At 48.1% G+C, this 17,724-nt stretch overlaps 1 protein-coding gene across 1 annotated transcript in view; it reads left to right on the top strand.

Annotated features, from left to right (window-relative positions):
* Window positions 1-6,623, top strand: part of LOC149340479 (neuronal acetylcholine receptor subunit alpha-10-like) — a 333,173-nt gene extending 326,550 nt beyond the window's left edge. Inside the window, exon 11 of the mRNA XM_089549256.1 lies at window positions 1,096-6,623. Coding sequence (XP_089405382.1) covers window positions 1,096-1,275 — 180 coding nt within the window. The 3' untranslated portion in view covers window positions 1,276-6,623. The remainder of the gene's footprint in view (window positions 1-1,095) is intronic.
* Window positions 6,624-17,724: the final 11,101 nt, after the last annotated feature.

Below are 17,724 nucleotides of genomic sequence, written 5' to 3'. Positions count from 1 at the left end.
TCGACTCATTCAGAATAGTTATGACGTTGCTCACTTTTTTTCTCGCATATATGCATGCATGGCACACTAAACACGATTTAGTCAATACTATCACTGTGCTAATGAGCAACATTCTTGGGTATCTCGACCAAGCACCGCTGTTAGGATGGCAATAGAATACCGCTGTATACCCTCGGCCGACGTAACCGTGGGAGTGCATGACTCGTTTTTAACTCCAAATTGCGCCATCTGCCCCTCCGGCGGCCGAAGCACAGCCGTAAATCTTGCTGCTTGGGGGACGCATGCGACACGTGCGGTGGTGTCAGATGCAGGGTCATGCTTATACTGTCCTAAGCTTCTACTTTCCAGGTGGCCTATACAGTGACGAGTTGGCGGGATCCAGAACACCACCGTCTTATACTCCGTACCCCCGCGCCACTCTTCCGATCCAATCCAGCAATCAGTGTGGCACGCCACCGCCTCTCCACACCCGTCGCCTTCCATCCTCTTCTCTCCCAGCTTTCCTTCTGCGTCCGGATTTATTTCTCTCCGCTTTGCCACCTGCCAACCAAGGCTTCAGTCGGACAGATTTTTCCAACATTGAGGTTCTTGCATAACGAAATTTACGCTTGTAGCGAAATGGGCGAAATCAACGGCAGCTTTAAGCCTGTCCGCGCGTGCCTGGACGGGCCTGTGCAAGTGACTGCGCTAATTATGCAGCATGTCGCTCCAGATCTCTGCGGGATAAACGTTGGCCCTCTCGACCGCGCGTGCGACGCAGAGCAGCCCTTTTCCTTCCATGTCTAGAAATAATGATGCAAGCCCGGCGGCAACCGCACCGGCTGTGGCGCCACTATCACACAGCGGCGCTCCTAGTTCACCATGCGGCGGCTGCACAAGCCTTCCTCCTGTACTCCTATCCGGTTTCCGATACTAGGGAGCCTACATGTTGCGCGACATGTAGGCTCTCTATCCGATACGACTGAAGCGCGCTCATAGCGGTCGCTCCGCAAAGCTCACATTGCGGACAGGGGAAAACGCGATGCCCCAGAACGACACACCAGTGCTCGCGCCTCACCACCTTGTTCACAGTGGTGTGCTCCTCTTGTGGCGCAGGTGTACCAGACGATCGAGAAGAACGAGCTTCGCGTGGCCGAGCGCGACCGGCGGGACGCGGTGCGCGGAGAGTGGCACCAGGTGGCCGTGGTGTGCGACCGCTTCCTGCTGGCCGCCTTCATCCTCTCCATCGCCGTGGCCACCTGCATCGTGCTGTTCTCCTCCTCCGCGAGCCCCTGACCGCTGCCGCCGCCACAAGAGCGTCTCTGCTGTGCCGCCGTGATCGCGCTGCGACGCGTCGCCTGCGCCGTGCTGCGGTGTCGACTGTTGTGTGCACCATCCGCCTCTGTCGCCATCTTCTGCGCCGTGGACGGCAGCGGAATAGGGGCAGCGGCTCTACCTTCGGCAATACTGCGAGGAACTGTGTATTAGTCTCGCAGTGTGCGGAACCATTCAGGAACGAGCTTCGGAAAACGGGGTTCGTTGCACCGGTTGAGTGAGAACTGAAACTCCGTCTCACTCATTTCGTGCAGTACGAGCAGTAAAGCAGAGTTTGCGCGGAATTTGACTCGTTGCATTTAACGCGGTAATCTCATAACTCGGGCAAGCCTTACGTCTGCACCAAATTATATACAGTTGATTTATTGTGCCACCGCCGATTTTTAGACACAGAATTTGAGGAAATTTCTGCATTCCGTCACTTCGACACTGCGGGAGATTGGAGAAAATTTCCACTCGGCGAACGCGCCTAGAGCAACATGTACGTTGGTTGAACACGCTTCCTCCTCTGATTGGGTGAGCCGCGACTCTAAGCTTTAATTCACCACTGCACGCAAACTGGTGAGACAGAGTATTTGGATTGTCCACGATAGGATTAATCGTCTTTGGTATCTTTGAAAAAAATTGTGGTTTAGGTCTGGCTGCATAGATGACAAAACGCGTTTATTTCACTTGCCCCTACAGTAGGATACAACTAAAAAAAAACAGCAGTTGCTAACACTGGGCCCCAGTCCGCGGCGTCCTGTATTACTCCGCTGGTCATTTCCAAGAGCGAATGAAATCAGCTTTTTAATATTTGACTATAGCAAGCAATCCCTGTATCAAAATTCTAGAGCTCATAATTTTTTTCTTGTGGTAAGCTTCTTGTTTAGGTCAAAAGAAACGTTTAAGCAGCGGACTACTTTTTTGTCGTGGAGGAATTCTCTGCGCGGAGGCTTAGTGTGGGCGGAGCTTCACTTTAAGTTGTATCCGACTATAGCTGTTATGATCAAGTATTTGTCAAAAGAAGCTAGAAGGCGCTCTGTGTTTGCAACTTGCTTCGTGATCAAAAAGAGGGCACAAAAATACCGAAAAACCTCAGGCCGATTTTAAAACCTCGATTTTAAATACAGTACGGCTTTTCGAATGATGCTATGATGAAATACAAGTTCAGGAACTTGAGGCTCGCATGTTTGGAATTTCCTGGAAGTTTGGCTGCATGGTGGCAAATGGGAAATGCCGAGGCTATAGAAAACTGTGTTTAATGAGCAAAATGGAATTTAATTGATTTGCTTTTAAAAATCAGACTTCTATCACGGGATTCCAGTACTTCAGCGAACAGGGCCAGTGTAGAAAGTTTCAATAAGGTTATAGAGAAGCAAAAGCCTTTGCGCGTGCTGAAAAAAAAAAGAGTGCGAATTGAAAATCTGCATCAAAATTTCATTGTCCACATGCGCAGTCCGACCCGTTTCTACTCTCAGCGAGTGCAAATTCATTCTGTGCGGTTTGCAACCGGCTGATATTAACACTTCATTGAACGAAATATGCAGTGAAAATTTTCGAATAGCTGCGCTCATTCATGGTCATGTAATTGAGACAGGATTACTCCTCTGGACACTGGTTGCTAGGGAAGTACTGCTCCCAAATCCATTAAATGTTCCCCTTCCCTGGCTGTGTCCAGAGTGAAGTCATCAGCATCCTAGTCGTCCTATGGGTGCATTTCATTATCTCAGACCAATATAGCAGCTCACTGCAATAGATGATTGGTGGTTGTTATTTCGTGCGAGGAAAAAACTGTCGCCAACTTTATTAAGCGATGCCCGACGTCCCCCGGTGCAAAGTGCTTCTTTGATAATACACGGTAGGTTTTCCTTTTTATATACAGTGCCAACACGAAGCAGCTTTTGTACCTGCTTGAAATTTCCAAAGAGCAAGTTCGTACGTTTCTGAAAAACGATCTCAAGCGTTCTGTCTCCGGTCCTCTCATCACCCAAGAATGTGTGCCCAAACCTGAGTCATGCATGGCTGTCTATGCCATCACTTGCCGTAGCGTCAGTGAACGCACACAAGGTATTTACTCACCGTGTACATTCTGCTCTTTTTTATAACGCACTCTGTATCTCTGAACCAGGCGTCAGTCCTGCAGACGCCGAAAGGGCGCAACTGTTGGGCATCTCTTCATAATCACGGAGAGCAGCCATTGGTCAGCAGGCCCCAAATGAACTACGTCACTCCGATCTCCTCCCTCTGTCATGTCACTATTGTATCTCGCAGGAATAGCTCATCCATCGTTGAACAGAAAAAGAAAAATGACTGAGTGACATTGATACGCACTAAACACGAATACGCCTATATGGGAGTAACAGGGGAGTAAGCTGTGCTCTAGTGCACGCCCTTTCATAAAAGGGTTCGTGCTACACTCAAAATAGCAAGGATTAAAAAGTAGTAAACTATCCTCTAGCACACCCCCACTGGAGGATGTCTTACTCCCATATAGGCGTATTTGTGTTTAAAGTGTACAACACTGCTTACCCCCTTTTTACTCCTTTTTGTTTAAAGTGTACTATCGCAAGTGCAGGCACATTTTTCTGTCCTTCGGCTAAACGCTGTCGTGGAAGCAAGTGGTGTTAAGACATGTGAGCCACCGCTTTGCAACTGTTGGCAGCCGTCGGCTCTGCACCACTTAGACGATGGTCGCTCTTTTATCCCTGTCGGAGATAGGCGCTTTGCCCGCAACAAGCGCGTCTTCATTCACACCGTACTTGCTCACCACTGCCTCAGACGACTTGTGGCTCTTGCAAGCGCTCGAGGACGAGTATGTTGTGCTCAGTGTTGGTGCGCCCCTGGAGATAACCGCCTTCAGCGACGAACGAATCGAGATGTGTGTGTGCGCTCCCCATACGGGTCCATCGAGTCGTTGAAACAAAAAAAAAAAAGATTACGTTCCCTTGGTGTTCTTGTGTTTGCATGCTAAATCTCGGAATATGTCGACCTTTTTACTTGCACAGGGTGTTTGTTGTTGAGTGTCGTGCGTTTTTCTCTCGTGCGTTCATTTCGCAACTTAGGTGTGCCCTGTAGAGTTAGCGACCTTGTGTTTTTGTGACACCGCGGCTTGGCCCGATGTGGTCACAGTTCCTACGTGAAACGAGTCAGCATGGAAAATGGGAATCAATCGAAGTAGCTGCAGTACCCTTTCTTTCTTTCCTTTTTTTCTTTCAGCACTCTCAAATGTACGCACCAGTGAGTTTGCTAATGAGCTCGGAACATATTTCTTTTTTCGGTCACAGAGCTGGAATAACCAAGAGGAATCGCACGTTGTAAATATGGTGGCACTTCGCTCAGCTGCATGTGCACGTACGCACTCAATGACGCCTCCGAATGTATGTCTTTGTTGTTATCACTGTACACTTCCCGTCGCACTTTTCACAAATGCAAGCTACAAAGAACATGTGGGGATATAGAGTTCTGTTGTACTAGAAACAAACATTTTAAAAACCTTGCGTACAACCAAAGCAAAAAATCTTCACGCCGCAAGGTTTGCGTTTCAGCTCTGTGGTGGAGAACTTGTCGCCTCCTACTCAACCCCATCTCCCCCACCCCCTTTCCGTGATGTTACATGCGGGAAATCTTAGTAACGCTTCAGGGAACTTCAAGAACGAAACTTGTCTCGCTTTTTCCAGACTGCCTGAGTTTTCGAGCTGCTGCAGGGGAATAGGGCCTGAAATGTAGATTTTTGAGTCAAATTGAGATAATTTTGACACTGCACCCCCCCCCCTCCTTTTGAAGCCTTAATTATCTCTCAATGTAAGGAGAGCACTCGTCCTCCCCCTTAATGAGTTTCTGTCTTTTGTGGTGCTGTAACTCTTGCACTATACTACGCAGAAGCAAACCATGTGGCCTGAAGAGTTTTGAGTGGATGTGTATGTTGCGCACATGTTGCGAGGATGAAATCCATAGCCTTCGGCAGAAATCCGCGAGTAGGGTCTACAGGTTCCAGACATCTCTAGCCCTTTTGTAAAGCCAGTCTTGGTGCCGCTGAACAAATATGACCAGTGGGTCAAATCATTTGCACATCAGTTGTGAGGTTTTGTCTGCAAAAGAAGTGCTTTGATCAAAAAGCTGTAAGAGGAAAATGAGATAGCATAGTACTTGCCGGCCGTCTGGATGGCGAACCGAAAACTTGTAAACCATGAGAACGTTTCCGAGTGAATGCCTTCTTCAGAGTAACACTGGCTTACAGCTGGTATGCAGGTGACGACCAAAGGCAACAAGTCCCAAGATATATACGGTATTGTTCCGCGCCTAAATGCATTTTTAGAGCGGTACATTGCGTTATATGACCGAAAAGGCTCTAGTCGTCATGGCCTTCCAGCTTCCTTCAGAACCAATTCAAGCTTGGGCAGGCGCCTTGCTCAAGAACAGCAGTATCACTCGCACAGCAACCCGCTGTTGCGATCTTGGAGTTCATTCCGGGGAAAAGCTTTCATTCAGCTCCTTGATGCCTTGTTCAGCTCCTTGTAGCCAGATTCGCAAAACTCCCAGAAAGGGATCTCAGAAGGCGCAAAGCGGTCAGAAAGAAGCCTACATGGTCAGACGCTTACAAAAGCGAATGAACATTGCGAATCCAGCCATGCAGCTCATTTATAGGAAGCTACAAGACCATTAACCTCTGTTTTTTCGGTTGTCTCGTAACACTGTTGCCGCTCTCGCTTGTTATTGCATTCTTTCAGACGTAAGTATGCGACGGGGTGTTTACAGAGTGTTTCGTGTCGCAATAATAAGGCCTCCTCGAGAACCTGCTAGTGTTAAGTTTGACTGTGGGTATGTGTGCGCTGTTCCTTCGGAGCGTGCGTTGCATCGTTTGTTGCTCACGCCTGGGCTTCACTTAGAATCGACCAGAAGAAGCCGTTTTCTTTTGGCTGTATACCTCCGAGAAAGAGAGCTCACCCCCATTCCCAAGGGACAAGAGCGAGTGGCTGAGTCGAGCGCCGAACTCTTCGCCCCTGCTGACGTCATCGGAAGTGTGAGGTGTGGCGCGCGTGCTTAATCATTGGACGAGCCCTTGCAGCGGGCAGTTCTTCTCCAAGTGTGACTGACTTGGCCCGAAGCCCGCAACAGACCACAAGTCGCGGACACGTACGCCAGCTTCTCTTGTCTTGTCGCCGCAGACGACGCAAAGAGCACCTCTCTGATACACAAAAGCCCGTAGATAATCGTTTGTACATAACCGTAGTTGGTGTACCACGCCTCACATTCTTTGTAGAAAGAGCAAAGTGCTTTGTTGTCGCCAGGGGGTATCTCCTCGAGACACTTCGCCCCAGAATCGGCTCCCTTCTACGCGGTTCGCCGCGCGCTATTGGCCGCTTCGCCACGTGACGGCAGCCGGCCTGACGTCACGCGGCGAAGCGGCCAATAGCACGCGGCGAACCGCGGAGTAGCGAGCCGGTTCCAAAGCGAACTGGCTCGTGCATATAGAGTTTCTTACTATTACCTAAAGGGAAAGCTAGTGCCGCATTTATGGGAGTTTGCATGGAGCTTCCTCAAGACTACTCCAGCCACCGTTGGCGCTCTAAGCAACATGGGCCGGTGAGCTACCGACTGCAGAACCACAACTTTTGGCCAAAAAACAATGCTAAAATAGACGTTGTTTGATAATAAAGAATGTCCTAACATTCAATATCCTGTCTAATGATTGCAACAAATGAGCAGAAAAGCATGTGAATACAAAGTTTGCCCAAAATAAGAGATAGCTCGCTCTCCTATTGGCCAAGCGTTACACACTACAGGAACTAATACTTCGTGCTTAACAGGCGCACTTTTAAAAAGAAATTTGTTTTTAAAAAAATGTTGCTGCTTAAACACTTTAAGGGGTTTATTTAAGGCACTTGGGAAAAGAAAACCTTTTATTGGCGTCGTGTGCTGTTGCGTTTTCGCTATGGCTTTTGCGCACTACATTCGCGCCAAAGCCGTCTGCGCGCGGGGCGCGCCGTTAGACGGCTCTTCTCTACAGCAACACGTATGCGCGCACACACGGAGAACAGCGTTTTCGGAATGGGACATCTCAGTAACGCCACTCTGTGTTCCCGAAAAAATCCGTCTGTCCCGCACCATGTAGCTCACCGGTCCATGATGCTTTGAGCGCCCATGGTATACCCATAGAGTTTCTTACTATTACCTAGAGGGAAAGCTGGCAGCCCGTCTATAGGAGTTTGCATGGCGACCCCTCGAAACCACTTCAGCCACCATGGGCGCTCAAAGCATCATGGGGCGGTGAGCTACTTGTTGCGGAACTGCAACTTTTGGCCAAAAAATAATAGAAAAATAAAGCTGCTTGATAACTACAAACGTCCTAACATTGAAAATCTTGTCTAATGATTGCAACAAACGAGCAGAAATGCATTTAAGTGCAAAGTTTGCCTAAAATCAGAGACGACTCGCTCTCCTATTGGCCGAGTATTGAACACAATAAAAACTAATATTTCGTACTTAACAGGCGCACTTTTAAAAGTAAATATGTTTTCAAAAAAGATGTCGTTGCCTAAATACTATAAGAGGTTTTTTAATGGCATTTCGGAAAAGTGAAACCTTTTATTGGCGTCGTGTGTCATCGCGTTTTCACTACTATGGGTTTTGCCCACTGCGTTCGCGCGAAAGTCGTCTGCGCACACACGAACAGCGTTTTCGGGATGAAAAATCTTAGTAGTGCCACTCCATGTTCCCGAGAAATTACGACTGTGCCGCAACAAGTAGCTCACCGCCCCATGATGCTTTGGGCGTCCATGGTGGCTGAAGTGCAGCGCCGCCAGCTTTCCCTCTAGGTAGTAGTAAGAAACTCTATGGGTATACCTGAAGTGCAGCGCGCCAGCTTTTCCTCTAGGTAATAGTAGGAAACTCTATGGTCTCGTGGATATACACCAAGTTCTCTTCTTAACCTCCCTGTCTGCTTGTTTCTTTTTCTTTCTTCTCTGTCCATTGTTAGAGACAAGTTTTGTTTGTGTCGTCTTAGATCCTTTTCTCGCGAACAGTATGCTGTTAAGGGGCCTTGCACATCCAGAATTTTGTGCACTCTTGCTACACATTATAGCGGGCCGAAGTGGGGGATGCTTGTGAGTATCGCGCACATAACGGGAGGTAGTCTGCAGGACTCTTCCCGGAGGAGCAGTGACAGTTTGCGTTGTGCAAGCAGTAAATGTGGTGATCACGGTGTTGCAATGGACACACTGCCCATCCGTCCGAAGCTAACGGAAAGCGCACGTCCGCATCAAGACCCCGAACAGCGGCAGTCTCGCGACGTGTGGCCAACGCAACTTGCGCTCGGTCCTGTCTGTGCTTTGCGTCAACTTTACGGCGAGAGGCAGCAGATCTTCTTTGATATCTTGCCGGGCATTTTTTTTTTTTCTTCAAGCACGCGTGTTGACAGTTTCAAGGAAACATATTTCCGCGAGGTGGTATGGATTACTTGGCGTTACCCGGTTTAAAGAAGCAACTCCGCTCATTGTTGTGTGTTGCACAGCACATTCTCATCACCCCACATAAAAAAAAATAAAATGTACACATACACGGTCGTACATGCACCACGTGTTGTCACCATCCTTTGTACGTCAGCCACCATGGTGCCGACGAATCTTCGATGAGTGTTAGCTCCGAGTGAGCCAAGGAAATTGAAATGAAGAAATAAGCTGAGTGTTCGGCGGAGATTTCTGCCTTCGCTCAAAGTGTGTTCAAAAGTCATGGGTTACATGACAGCGCTGACGATGGTGACAGCCGCAGACTCGTCGGCTAGGGCTATGTGTTCACGGTATTCGTTCGCTCCTGTGTTGTGCGCTTTGTTAAGCGCGGTAGAGCGAACGTTGTTTAAATCACATTGTTTCCGCGCGCTGTCGTTCCCAACTCACCTGGTTCAATGTGATTCATTTCCACTGCGTGTGGATGCATCCCTGTGCAAAACCATTTCCTTTCGCTACAACACCCGAGACATCAGTCTTCGCTCCCAAATAAAGCTCCTTGGAAAGGAGCGGAACGCACCAGTGGAATGCCTAGGAATGAGGTGCTTTCGTTTCTTCCTATTTGCTGTTGTTTGGATGCTATAAACCAAAATCGCGCGTTGACACGGCCACGGTGAACTCCAACAATGTTCGAGTGACAGTTTCGCACATTCCCAAATAAAACAAAAACATTTCTCCACACAAACACACGCGCACATTGTCGTCCAGTAAAAAAACGTTACCTTGACCCTGTTTGTTAGGATGCTGCGCTGTACGTGATAACAGTTGATTAAACAACCTTCAGAACATTTTCATTTGGGTCGTAATTTACCGGTAATCAAGCAGACGGCAGGCAAGTTACGTCGTCTGCTGCGAGGAGCAGGGCTTGAGTGGATGTGTTAGCCGTGCCTCGAGAGCATGCTTATCTGGGCGACTGAACTCGGTAGAACGAGCTGCGGAGAATCACCTTTCAAGTTTCAATGCATGAAATTTATTATGTGAGTCCAGTGTAGCTCAATATGAAAGGGAACGCGTGGCCACTGCGCTTCCCGAAGTGCTGCTGCGCGAGCCGTCGACAACCGTCGGCAAAGGCTCATGCGCGGTAAGCACGGCCGGCTTCTCTTTCCGCGCATGCGCTACGCAAAGCCCGGCTGTCTCGAATTCGCGTGTTCCCTTTTATACTGGACGACCCTGTGCATGTTTACTTTCCCGTGTTTCCTGCATTCAAGTTGCCGTATCCGCCTCCTTAAAACGAGAAGGTATAAGTGACATATGGAGGAATGCCTTGCAATTTTTTTAATGCCTGCAATAAATGTGCCCGCAACCTTTTCTTTTTTTCATATTGGGAACTTAAGTGCAGCAAAATTATTTTCTTTGAATGCAGCCGTCGTTTCATTGGTCAATTACGTTGTTGTGTGAGCTAGCGAAAACATGTAGATCGCAGACCAAGCGTTGCGGAGTTCAGTGCGATTGGGAAATCGTAACATGCTCATATTCAGCTAGGCATGGACAGTATCGGAGACACGTGTATTTTCGATGCATTTTGAGTAGGGGTGTGCGAATATCAAATTTTTCGAATACGAATCGAATACGAATACTTAGTTCCGAATATCGAATCGAATATTGAATAATCAAGGACATACGCATTTAATCACTACAAAACATTTATTTCGGGCACCCAAGAACATCACAGTTCAACTATCGATGATTAAATGAACACAAAAGGTGTGTGTGGCTGCACAAAAAGTATCAAAGTCTCGAACATTATTCTTAGAAGAGTGGAAATATCAGAGAAGATGGCTAGTACACAGCATTGATTAAGGCTAGCTTGCCATCAGCACAAAAGCGCGTTGCTGAGATGACGTAAAAGGTAGTCGTGAATGAAAACCAGCTTCACCACATGGTCAGGCAGAAGTAGTTCCCTTCTAACTGAAACGACTCCTCCAGCCACAGAAAATGCCCTCTCACTTGGCACTGACCTGGCACGTATTGCGAGGTACTTCGTGCACAGCTCTGACTATACCAGCTTCAGAAAATGTCCTCTCACTTGGCACTGACCTGGCACGTATTGCGAGGTACTTCGTGCACAGCTCTGACTATACCAGCTTCGCAGGTATAGCCACAAAAAAGCTCGCCAGCGCAGTCAGCTACGGCATGGCCCTTGGAGGAAGAAAGAATTTTCCTTCCGTGTAGGCGCCGCCATGTTGTTATGTATCTGTCGATAGGGCTTGCGGGTTGGAATTAACGCCGGTGCTCACAATGATTATTCGGCTAGATACGAATATTCGCGTCGGGTCGAATATTCGAAACAACACGAATACTTGGATTTCGAATCGAATTCGAATATTAAATAGCTGTAGGAAAAAACACCTATAACTACATCCGATCGTTCCTTAGGGACAGGACTGCTATCATTACCTTTCAGGGCATCACATCCGATGAGTTGCCCATGGGATGCAGAGGAACCCCACAAGGGGCTGTCCTCTCCCCATTTCTCTTTAATCTGGTAATGAGGGACCTTCCCCGCAAGCTTAGAGAGATAGAAGGCTTAAACATCAGCCTCTACGCAGATGATGTAAATGTCTGGCTAAACAAAGGAGGCGAATCAGAAATGAAAGAAAAGCTACAGAAGGCAGCGGATATCATTAACGAGCATGCGAAATGCGTGGGTCTCAGCTGCTCTCCGCAAAAGTCGGAGCTATTTGTAGCAATGAGCAAGCGCAGTCAAAGGATACCGGCAATCGAGGTTACACTTGAAAATAGAACGATACCAATTGTCGAGGAAATAAGAATCCTAGGCATGTATATTAACAGAAAAGGGAAAAACAAAAGTACGCTAGACAAGCTCAAAGCGCAAGCTGAACTTGTCGTCAGAGCCTTCAGAAAGGTATCTAGAAGGGGGGAAGGACTCTCAGAGTCCAGCAAACTAAGGCTCACGCAGGCCTTCATCGTTAGCAGGATATGCTACGCAACCCCATTCCTGAAAATAAACAAAACCGAAGAAAAGGCATTAGACACAATCATCAGAAAATGTGTCAAACGAGCGCTAGGGCTGCCCATTTCCACGTCCAATGATATACTGGAGAAAATGGGCCTGCATAACAATTGGAGAGAACTGACTGAAGCGGTTAGAACATCGCAAATCGAAAGGCTAACATCCACACCCGCAGGAAGGAAATACCTAGAGCTAGCGAAATGGGCAACCGTAGATAGCACAGTGAACACCAGAACAGATCTGGGAAGAGAAATAAGAGAGCATCTTATTATCGCTCCCATACCTAGAAACATGCATCCCATCCACGACAAAGGCAGAAGGAAAAGCAGGGTCGCACAGCTGACTGCTAAGCTAGGCAAGATGCCACAGGGAACCGTGGCCTACACTGATGCCGCGGTAGGCACGCTAGGAGACACCGTCTCCGTAGCCGTCGGGGACTCAGGCAGAACGTTACGTGTTGTAAGACACCTTGACTTAAAACCCCTTGTGGCGGAGGAGGTTGCAATAGCGATCGCTCTAACTCAGCCAGGTACCAAATACGTAGTAAGCGACTGCAAAGCCGCTATTAGAAATTACAGCAAGGGACGCATCCACGAAATGGCGGCTAAATATCTAAAAGACTTTATCCCAGCCCACAATATTCAAATTATCTGGACCCCAGCCCACTCGGGTCTGGTTGGAAACGAGGCCGCCCACAGGCTCGCCCGCTCCTCTTTACCCCGGGGAGCCGTGGACACCTCATACGAATTCAGCACTAAAGAGGAAACCAATACCTTTAATAGCATCACAGACATTCAGAAAAAGAACAAAAGGATCTATCCTCCTCCGGATAGATCGCTTAGCTCGGCTGAGGCCTATGACTGGAGAAGACTCCAAGCTAGAAACTTCGCATCCCCGCTCTGGAGGAGCTGGACAGGAGGTGACACGAGGGAGGATGCGGAGGTGTGCGAGTTCTGCGGGCATATCGCTACACTCGAACACATACTATGGAGATGCCCCAGTGCCCCAGGATATGGCAGAATCAATAATGCAGAGGAATGGGAGACCATACTCAGAAGTGCCGACCTTAGCATACAACGATACGCTACCCGCCTGGCAGCAGAAGCTACGCGACTATACCGTTGCTAGTCTTCCAGCTGCGACGCTGCCCCTCCCCGGACGCCTGCGTGCGGACCCGGAGGGGCACGGGTCTTCTTCTGGCGGAAATAAAGTTTCTTCACTCACTACTAAATATATAATATTCGAAATATATTCGAAAATTTCGAATATTCGCACACCCCTAATTTTGAGTATCGGTATTATGTATCGCTTGGCAAAAATTAAAGTTTTGAAGTGTCGGTATCGAAAATACATTTTTTTAGTGTAATTGTGTATTGTAACGATACGGGATACTGAAAAAAAATGACAGTGGTTTAGCTCGGCTATGCCAGGATATACGTAGCGAAAGCTAAGGCACGCTGTTCCTCTGTTTCCTGGGGGATTCATTTCCTCTTCATCTCGTTCCGATGTCTATAGCCTCCTTCTGCTTAGCAGACTTGTCGCCGTCCATACTGCCTCCTCAACTGTGGTTGCGGCGCACACGAGGTCTCCTTTTCAATCCTCCGACATGTTATCAGGCATGCGACATAGCCGGCGAAGCGAGCGGAGGCGAGCGCAACGACGAGGCAAGCGGTGTGACATCATGCCAAACGGCGGCGGCAGTTCCGCGGAGAGGCGCGCGGTGTGACGTCATGCCAGATGGCGCGGCGAGCGCGCGGCGTCCGCCAGCTGCGACGGTTGCTAGGCAACGGCTCAAGGTCGGTCTCTGTGCCTCCTCGGAGCACCGCCACAGCGAAATCGCAAGTTCGGGCAATGTAGCTTTCGCTACAAAAAATTGTGCCGCCGATTTTGGGGCTCACTCAGGTGGCAGCACACTGAAAACATAGATGGAGTAGTATTAGAAGGAGACTATGTCAGTGCCGTTGGCACGGGCAATCTTTCTATGTTATTTGCCTGGCAGATAGGCGGCGTATGCACATAGTTTGCACCCACGTCATAGAGGCCGCCATCTCTGGGTCCAGGAAGTGCAGCGAAAGCCTGGGCTGTGGTGGTGGTGATGAAAAACTTTTTTTTTAATACTCAGAGAGAGTTTGGGGATCAGAAGACCCCGCTACATGGTCGGTATCCTTAGTCCGGGAAACCGCACGACGAGGCCCCGTCTCGCGCCCGCTTTACTGAGCCTTTTGGGACTCCAGTGTGGAGCTGTTAAGGAGGGCAGTCTCCCATGCCTCTCGGGTGGGGGTGGGGGAAGGGGGAAGGCGAGGATGCTGATTACATGCCCACACCATGTGAAAGATATCGCAGATCTCTCCACAGTGCGGGCAGCGCCCATCTGTGTTCGGATCAAAGTGTTTGGCGATGGCAGGACAGAGAAGAGTTCCTGTCAGCAGGCGCCGCATGAGTTCGCTCCTCCGCCTTACTCAGCCCCTTGGCAGGTGCCGGGTAGAGGCGGTGGCTATCCCAGTAATGCATTAAGATTTCGCGGTACCGCAGAAGCGGTTTATGAGCGTCTGATTCAGGAGAGCTAGGATGAGGAGCCCGGTGTGTGAGTGCTCGGGCGGCCGCATCAGCGGCCTCATTGCCTCGTAGACCCTGGTGGCCAGGAGCCCAGATTACCTTTGTGCGAGTTGGATCGGCGGAAGCCCGTCTTAGAATTTGGGAGGCAAGAGGTGATATTTCCCCTGCAAGATAGTGTTCACAGGCACTGCGGGAGACTGTGATAACCGTTCTCGATTTCGGATCGGCGGCAGCGAGAGCTATTGCGACTTCCTCCGCTCGCGTTGAATTTGGGGCCCGAAAAGATAGCCCATCGACATTCAATCCCCGGTGGACTACGGCAGCCGTATCACATGAAGGCAGACGACAATCGCGCGTCTGAAGAGGGAGTCTACTACGTGGACATCACAGGTCCGTTGCCCGCAGGATTCTGTACGGCTGCCGTAGTCCATCGAAAGCCTGGGCGTTTCCCTCGCAAAGCGGTTCCCGCATACACTGCGGATCTGTGAAAGCTACACCATGTACACCCAAAGTATAGCGCCCGTGACGTCACCTGAAAACTATACGTTGTGATTCTGCATGCACACTCGGTAACGTAATTAGGAGACGAGGTTACAGGCTCACCGTTGTGCTATAAACGACAACAAACTCGTTTGTACAACTGGCGACTATACAAATGGAGCACAATTCGCGTAAACGCGCATAGTACAAAATACGCTCAGCTGCAAAAGCTGCTTACCAAGTCGGAGTTCACGGAGACACCCACGCGGGGCGACAAGTGCACATACTGAACCCGATATGTAACAGTTTTGGATGCAATTGCAGATATATTTATCTTCAGGTTCGGCCAAATAAAACCTATAGTGCAAAGGAAGAAATGGTTTCTGCTGTTCTTCACCCATATTTCAAATTGTGGTGGTTGCCAGCAGAAATGTAAGATTTCCGTCGTCATGCTCGGAGCTTACAGAACAAGTCGCTGTTCACTTTTTCAGCACGGCAAAAGTCACGTACTCTTCCACGCGCGGATCTATGGGGTTATCAACGCCGGCAGCGTCAAATGCGTCAGCTGACGCATTTGACGCATATGACAAAGCAAGTGCTACAAGCCGCCATTCTGAAGAGGTGCTGGTGAAACCTGAATTTCTCAACTACCTCCAGGATCCTCGAATCGACGTGGCTTTATGCTCCACTTTATCCCTTACGGCGTCTTCATTATAAATAGAGCAAGACAACGTGCATGCCTGCTCCTGCGTACAGATTTTTTTTTTTTTTTTTTCATATGCTTCACTTGTAGCACGGCCGCATCGCGGCGCTCTTTCGGACCGGCGGTTTGTGCAAATTCCGTTACTTAAGACCTTTAAGTAAGGATAACATCTAAATAACAGATATTAGCAAGATATGGTTTGACAAATGTAAGTTTCGGCTCTTTAATTCTTTGATTTTGTTCTAGCTTTTAACGCCGACCGTTCAATTTCAAGCGTTTGTTAAACACAGTGGTGAAGTAACTTTTCGGCTCTCCCAAGCGCACAGAGCTTTCACCATTTAGCCCAAGGAAAGGTAGAAGCAACCCGGTAATGTGAGAGTAACAAACTGAAAGTATTAGAAAAAGTTTCAAGTTTATAACTACGTAGTCAAGTGCTGAACGGCCGGTTCACATGAACAACATTAGATTAAAAAATATATCTTGGTCGGCTGCATATGGAATCGATATCGTTTAAACGTCCTCATCACTTCTGTCCAATGCAAAGTTCTAACGAAACCAGCTGCACCGACAGTAGAGCGTAAAGAAACCTGAGCGATCGGGTTCGTTTAAGCCCTTTCAGAAACAGTGTACTGTACCGAATACATGAAAGATTCCAGAAGTCGCGAATTTAGCTAATTTAGATACTCATAGTACTAGCTTCATTAATATTGGCGATTTCAGTGATGCATCAAAATCGATCTATCGACGATACAGTATCGAGTATCTGTATCGGAATCAATTTCGGTTCTGTATCTTGCATCAATATCGGAAATACAATGTTTGAGGGTATCGGGAATCAGTTTCGAAGACATTTTTTGAAGTATCGCGTTCAGAACTGCGCTTATTAAAAGGTATGAAGGAATGCACGATTCGCAACGTTATCGGACGTACCAGCGGCTGAAGGGTCTTTCCCTTTTTTGCAAATTTTTTCTTCGCGAGGTTCCATCAGAGCCATCGCTACATCATATTTACTCTGCATTTATTCAACGTCTAATGGAACCAGGGACGAACCAGGGAGTTTCGCGAGCGGCACTAAATTAAATTGGCTATGAGAAAAGGAAAGGGGTGGTAACCATCTAAACCTTGGTGTACATCTAAATGTGGCCATGAGGGAACCCTGCTGAAAAAAGTTGTACGATGTAATAAATTCATGCAGTTTATCATACAAAATCATAGAATTATCATACAAATCATAGAAAATTATCATACAAATGTCATACATTTCTGCAAAATCATAGAGTCATCATAGAGATGAATATCGTACAAATTGTATGATATTCTATGATGAAGCGTCTATGAGGTTATTGCATCACATGACTTTTTTCAGCAGGGTAGGGACGGAGGAGGAAGTGAAAGAGGGTATAGAGAAAGAGGCCCTGTATAATGAAGGGCTCCGTATTAATTACGACAAACTGGAGTTCTATAACGTGTGCAGACATTGCACAGTACATGCCCGTCTTCTGCACTTAGCCTCCATCGAAACGTGGCCGCCGGGGTCGGATTCGATACTGAGGACTCCAGGGCTCAAGATCATCTGCGAAGCCCTTTTATCAATGTGTTACCAAATAAATAGTAAAAAAAAAAAAAACAATGTAGCATATTGTCACGTAGCGGTGACCACAAATAAAATGGCATGAAGACAGACAAATGATTAAATCTAACACAAACTGAGCGTACACTAATGCGCCCTCAAAAGACAGCAGCTTAAAAGACAGCAGCAAAAGACAGCGCTTCATAGAATGCCGCGAAAAATTCCATTGAACAGTCTGTCGCCTATGATCACGAATTGCATAGTAGCGTCGACATAAATTAGCAAGATTGCTCGTTCCGCGCGGTGAGGAGAAAATAATCAGACCGCGTGCCAACATCAGCATTCAGTGGCCATAAACACGAAGTGATGCGCAGTGGTAAATGCAGTGAACGTGCATTGGCACATCTTCGTTAGCGAGGCTTTGTTCGCGAGTTTAGTTCTGCGGGATTTGCGAACGATTAACATTTGTCTTCACGAGCCAGTTTTGTTAGCAGCGAGAGTAGCAAATATATAGTCGCCCCCTACTGCCCGTTGCATTTGATTGTAAAACATTTTATTCGCCGGAAAGAGCTTGGTAAGAGGCCGCGTTAAGTGGTCGAGAGTACGCAGCCCTCGACGACTTTGTCAGCCCACTCCACTGCCA

The sequence above is a fragment of the Amblyomma mixtum genome, chromosome 6 (genome assembly GCF_055824585.1).
Source record: "Amblyomma mixtum isolate Tamu chromosome 6, ASM5582458v1, whole genome shotgun sequence".
NCBI lineage: Eukaryota > Metazoa > Arthropoda > Arachnida > Ixodida > Ixodidae > Amblyomma > Amblyomma mixtum.
This window is presented reverse-complemented; position numbering and strand designations above follow the sequence as displayed.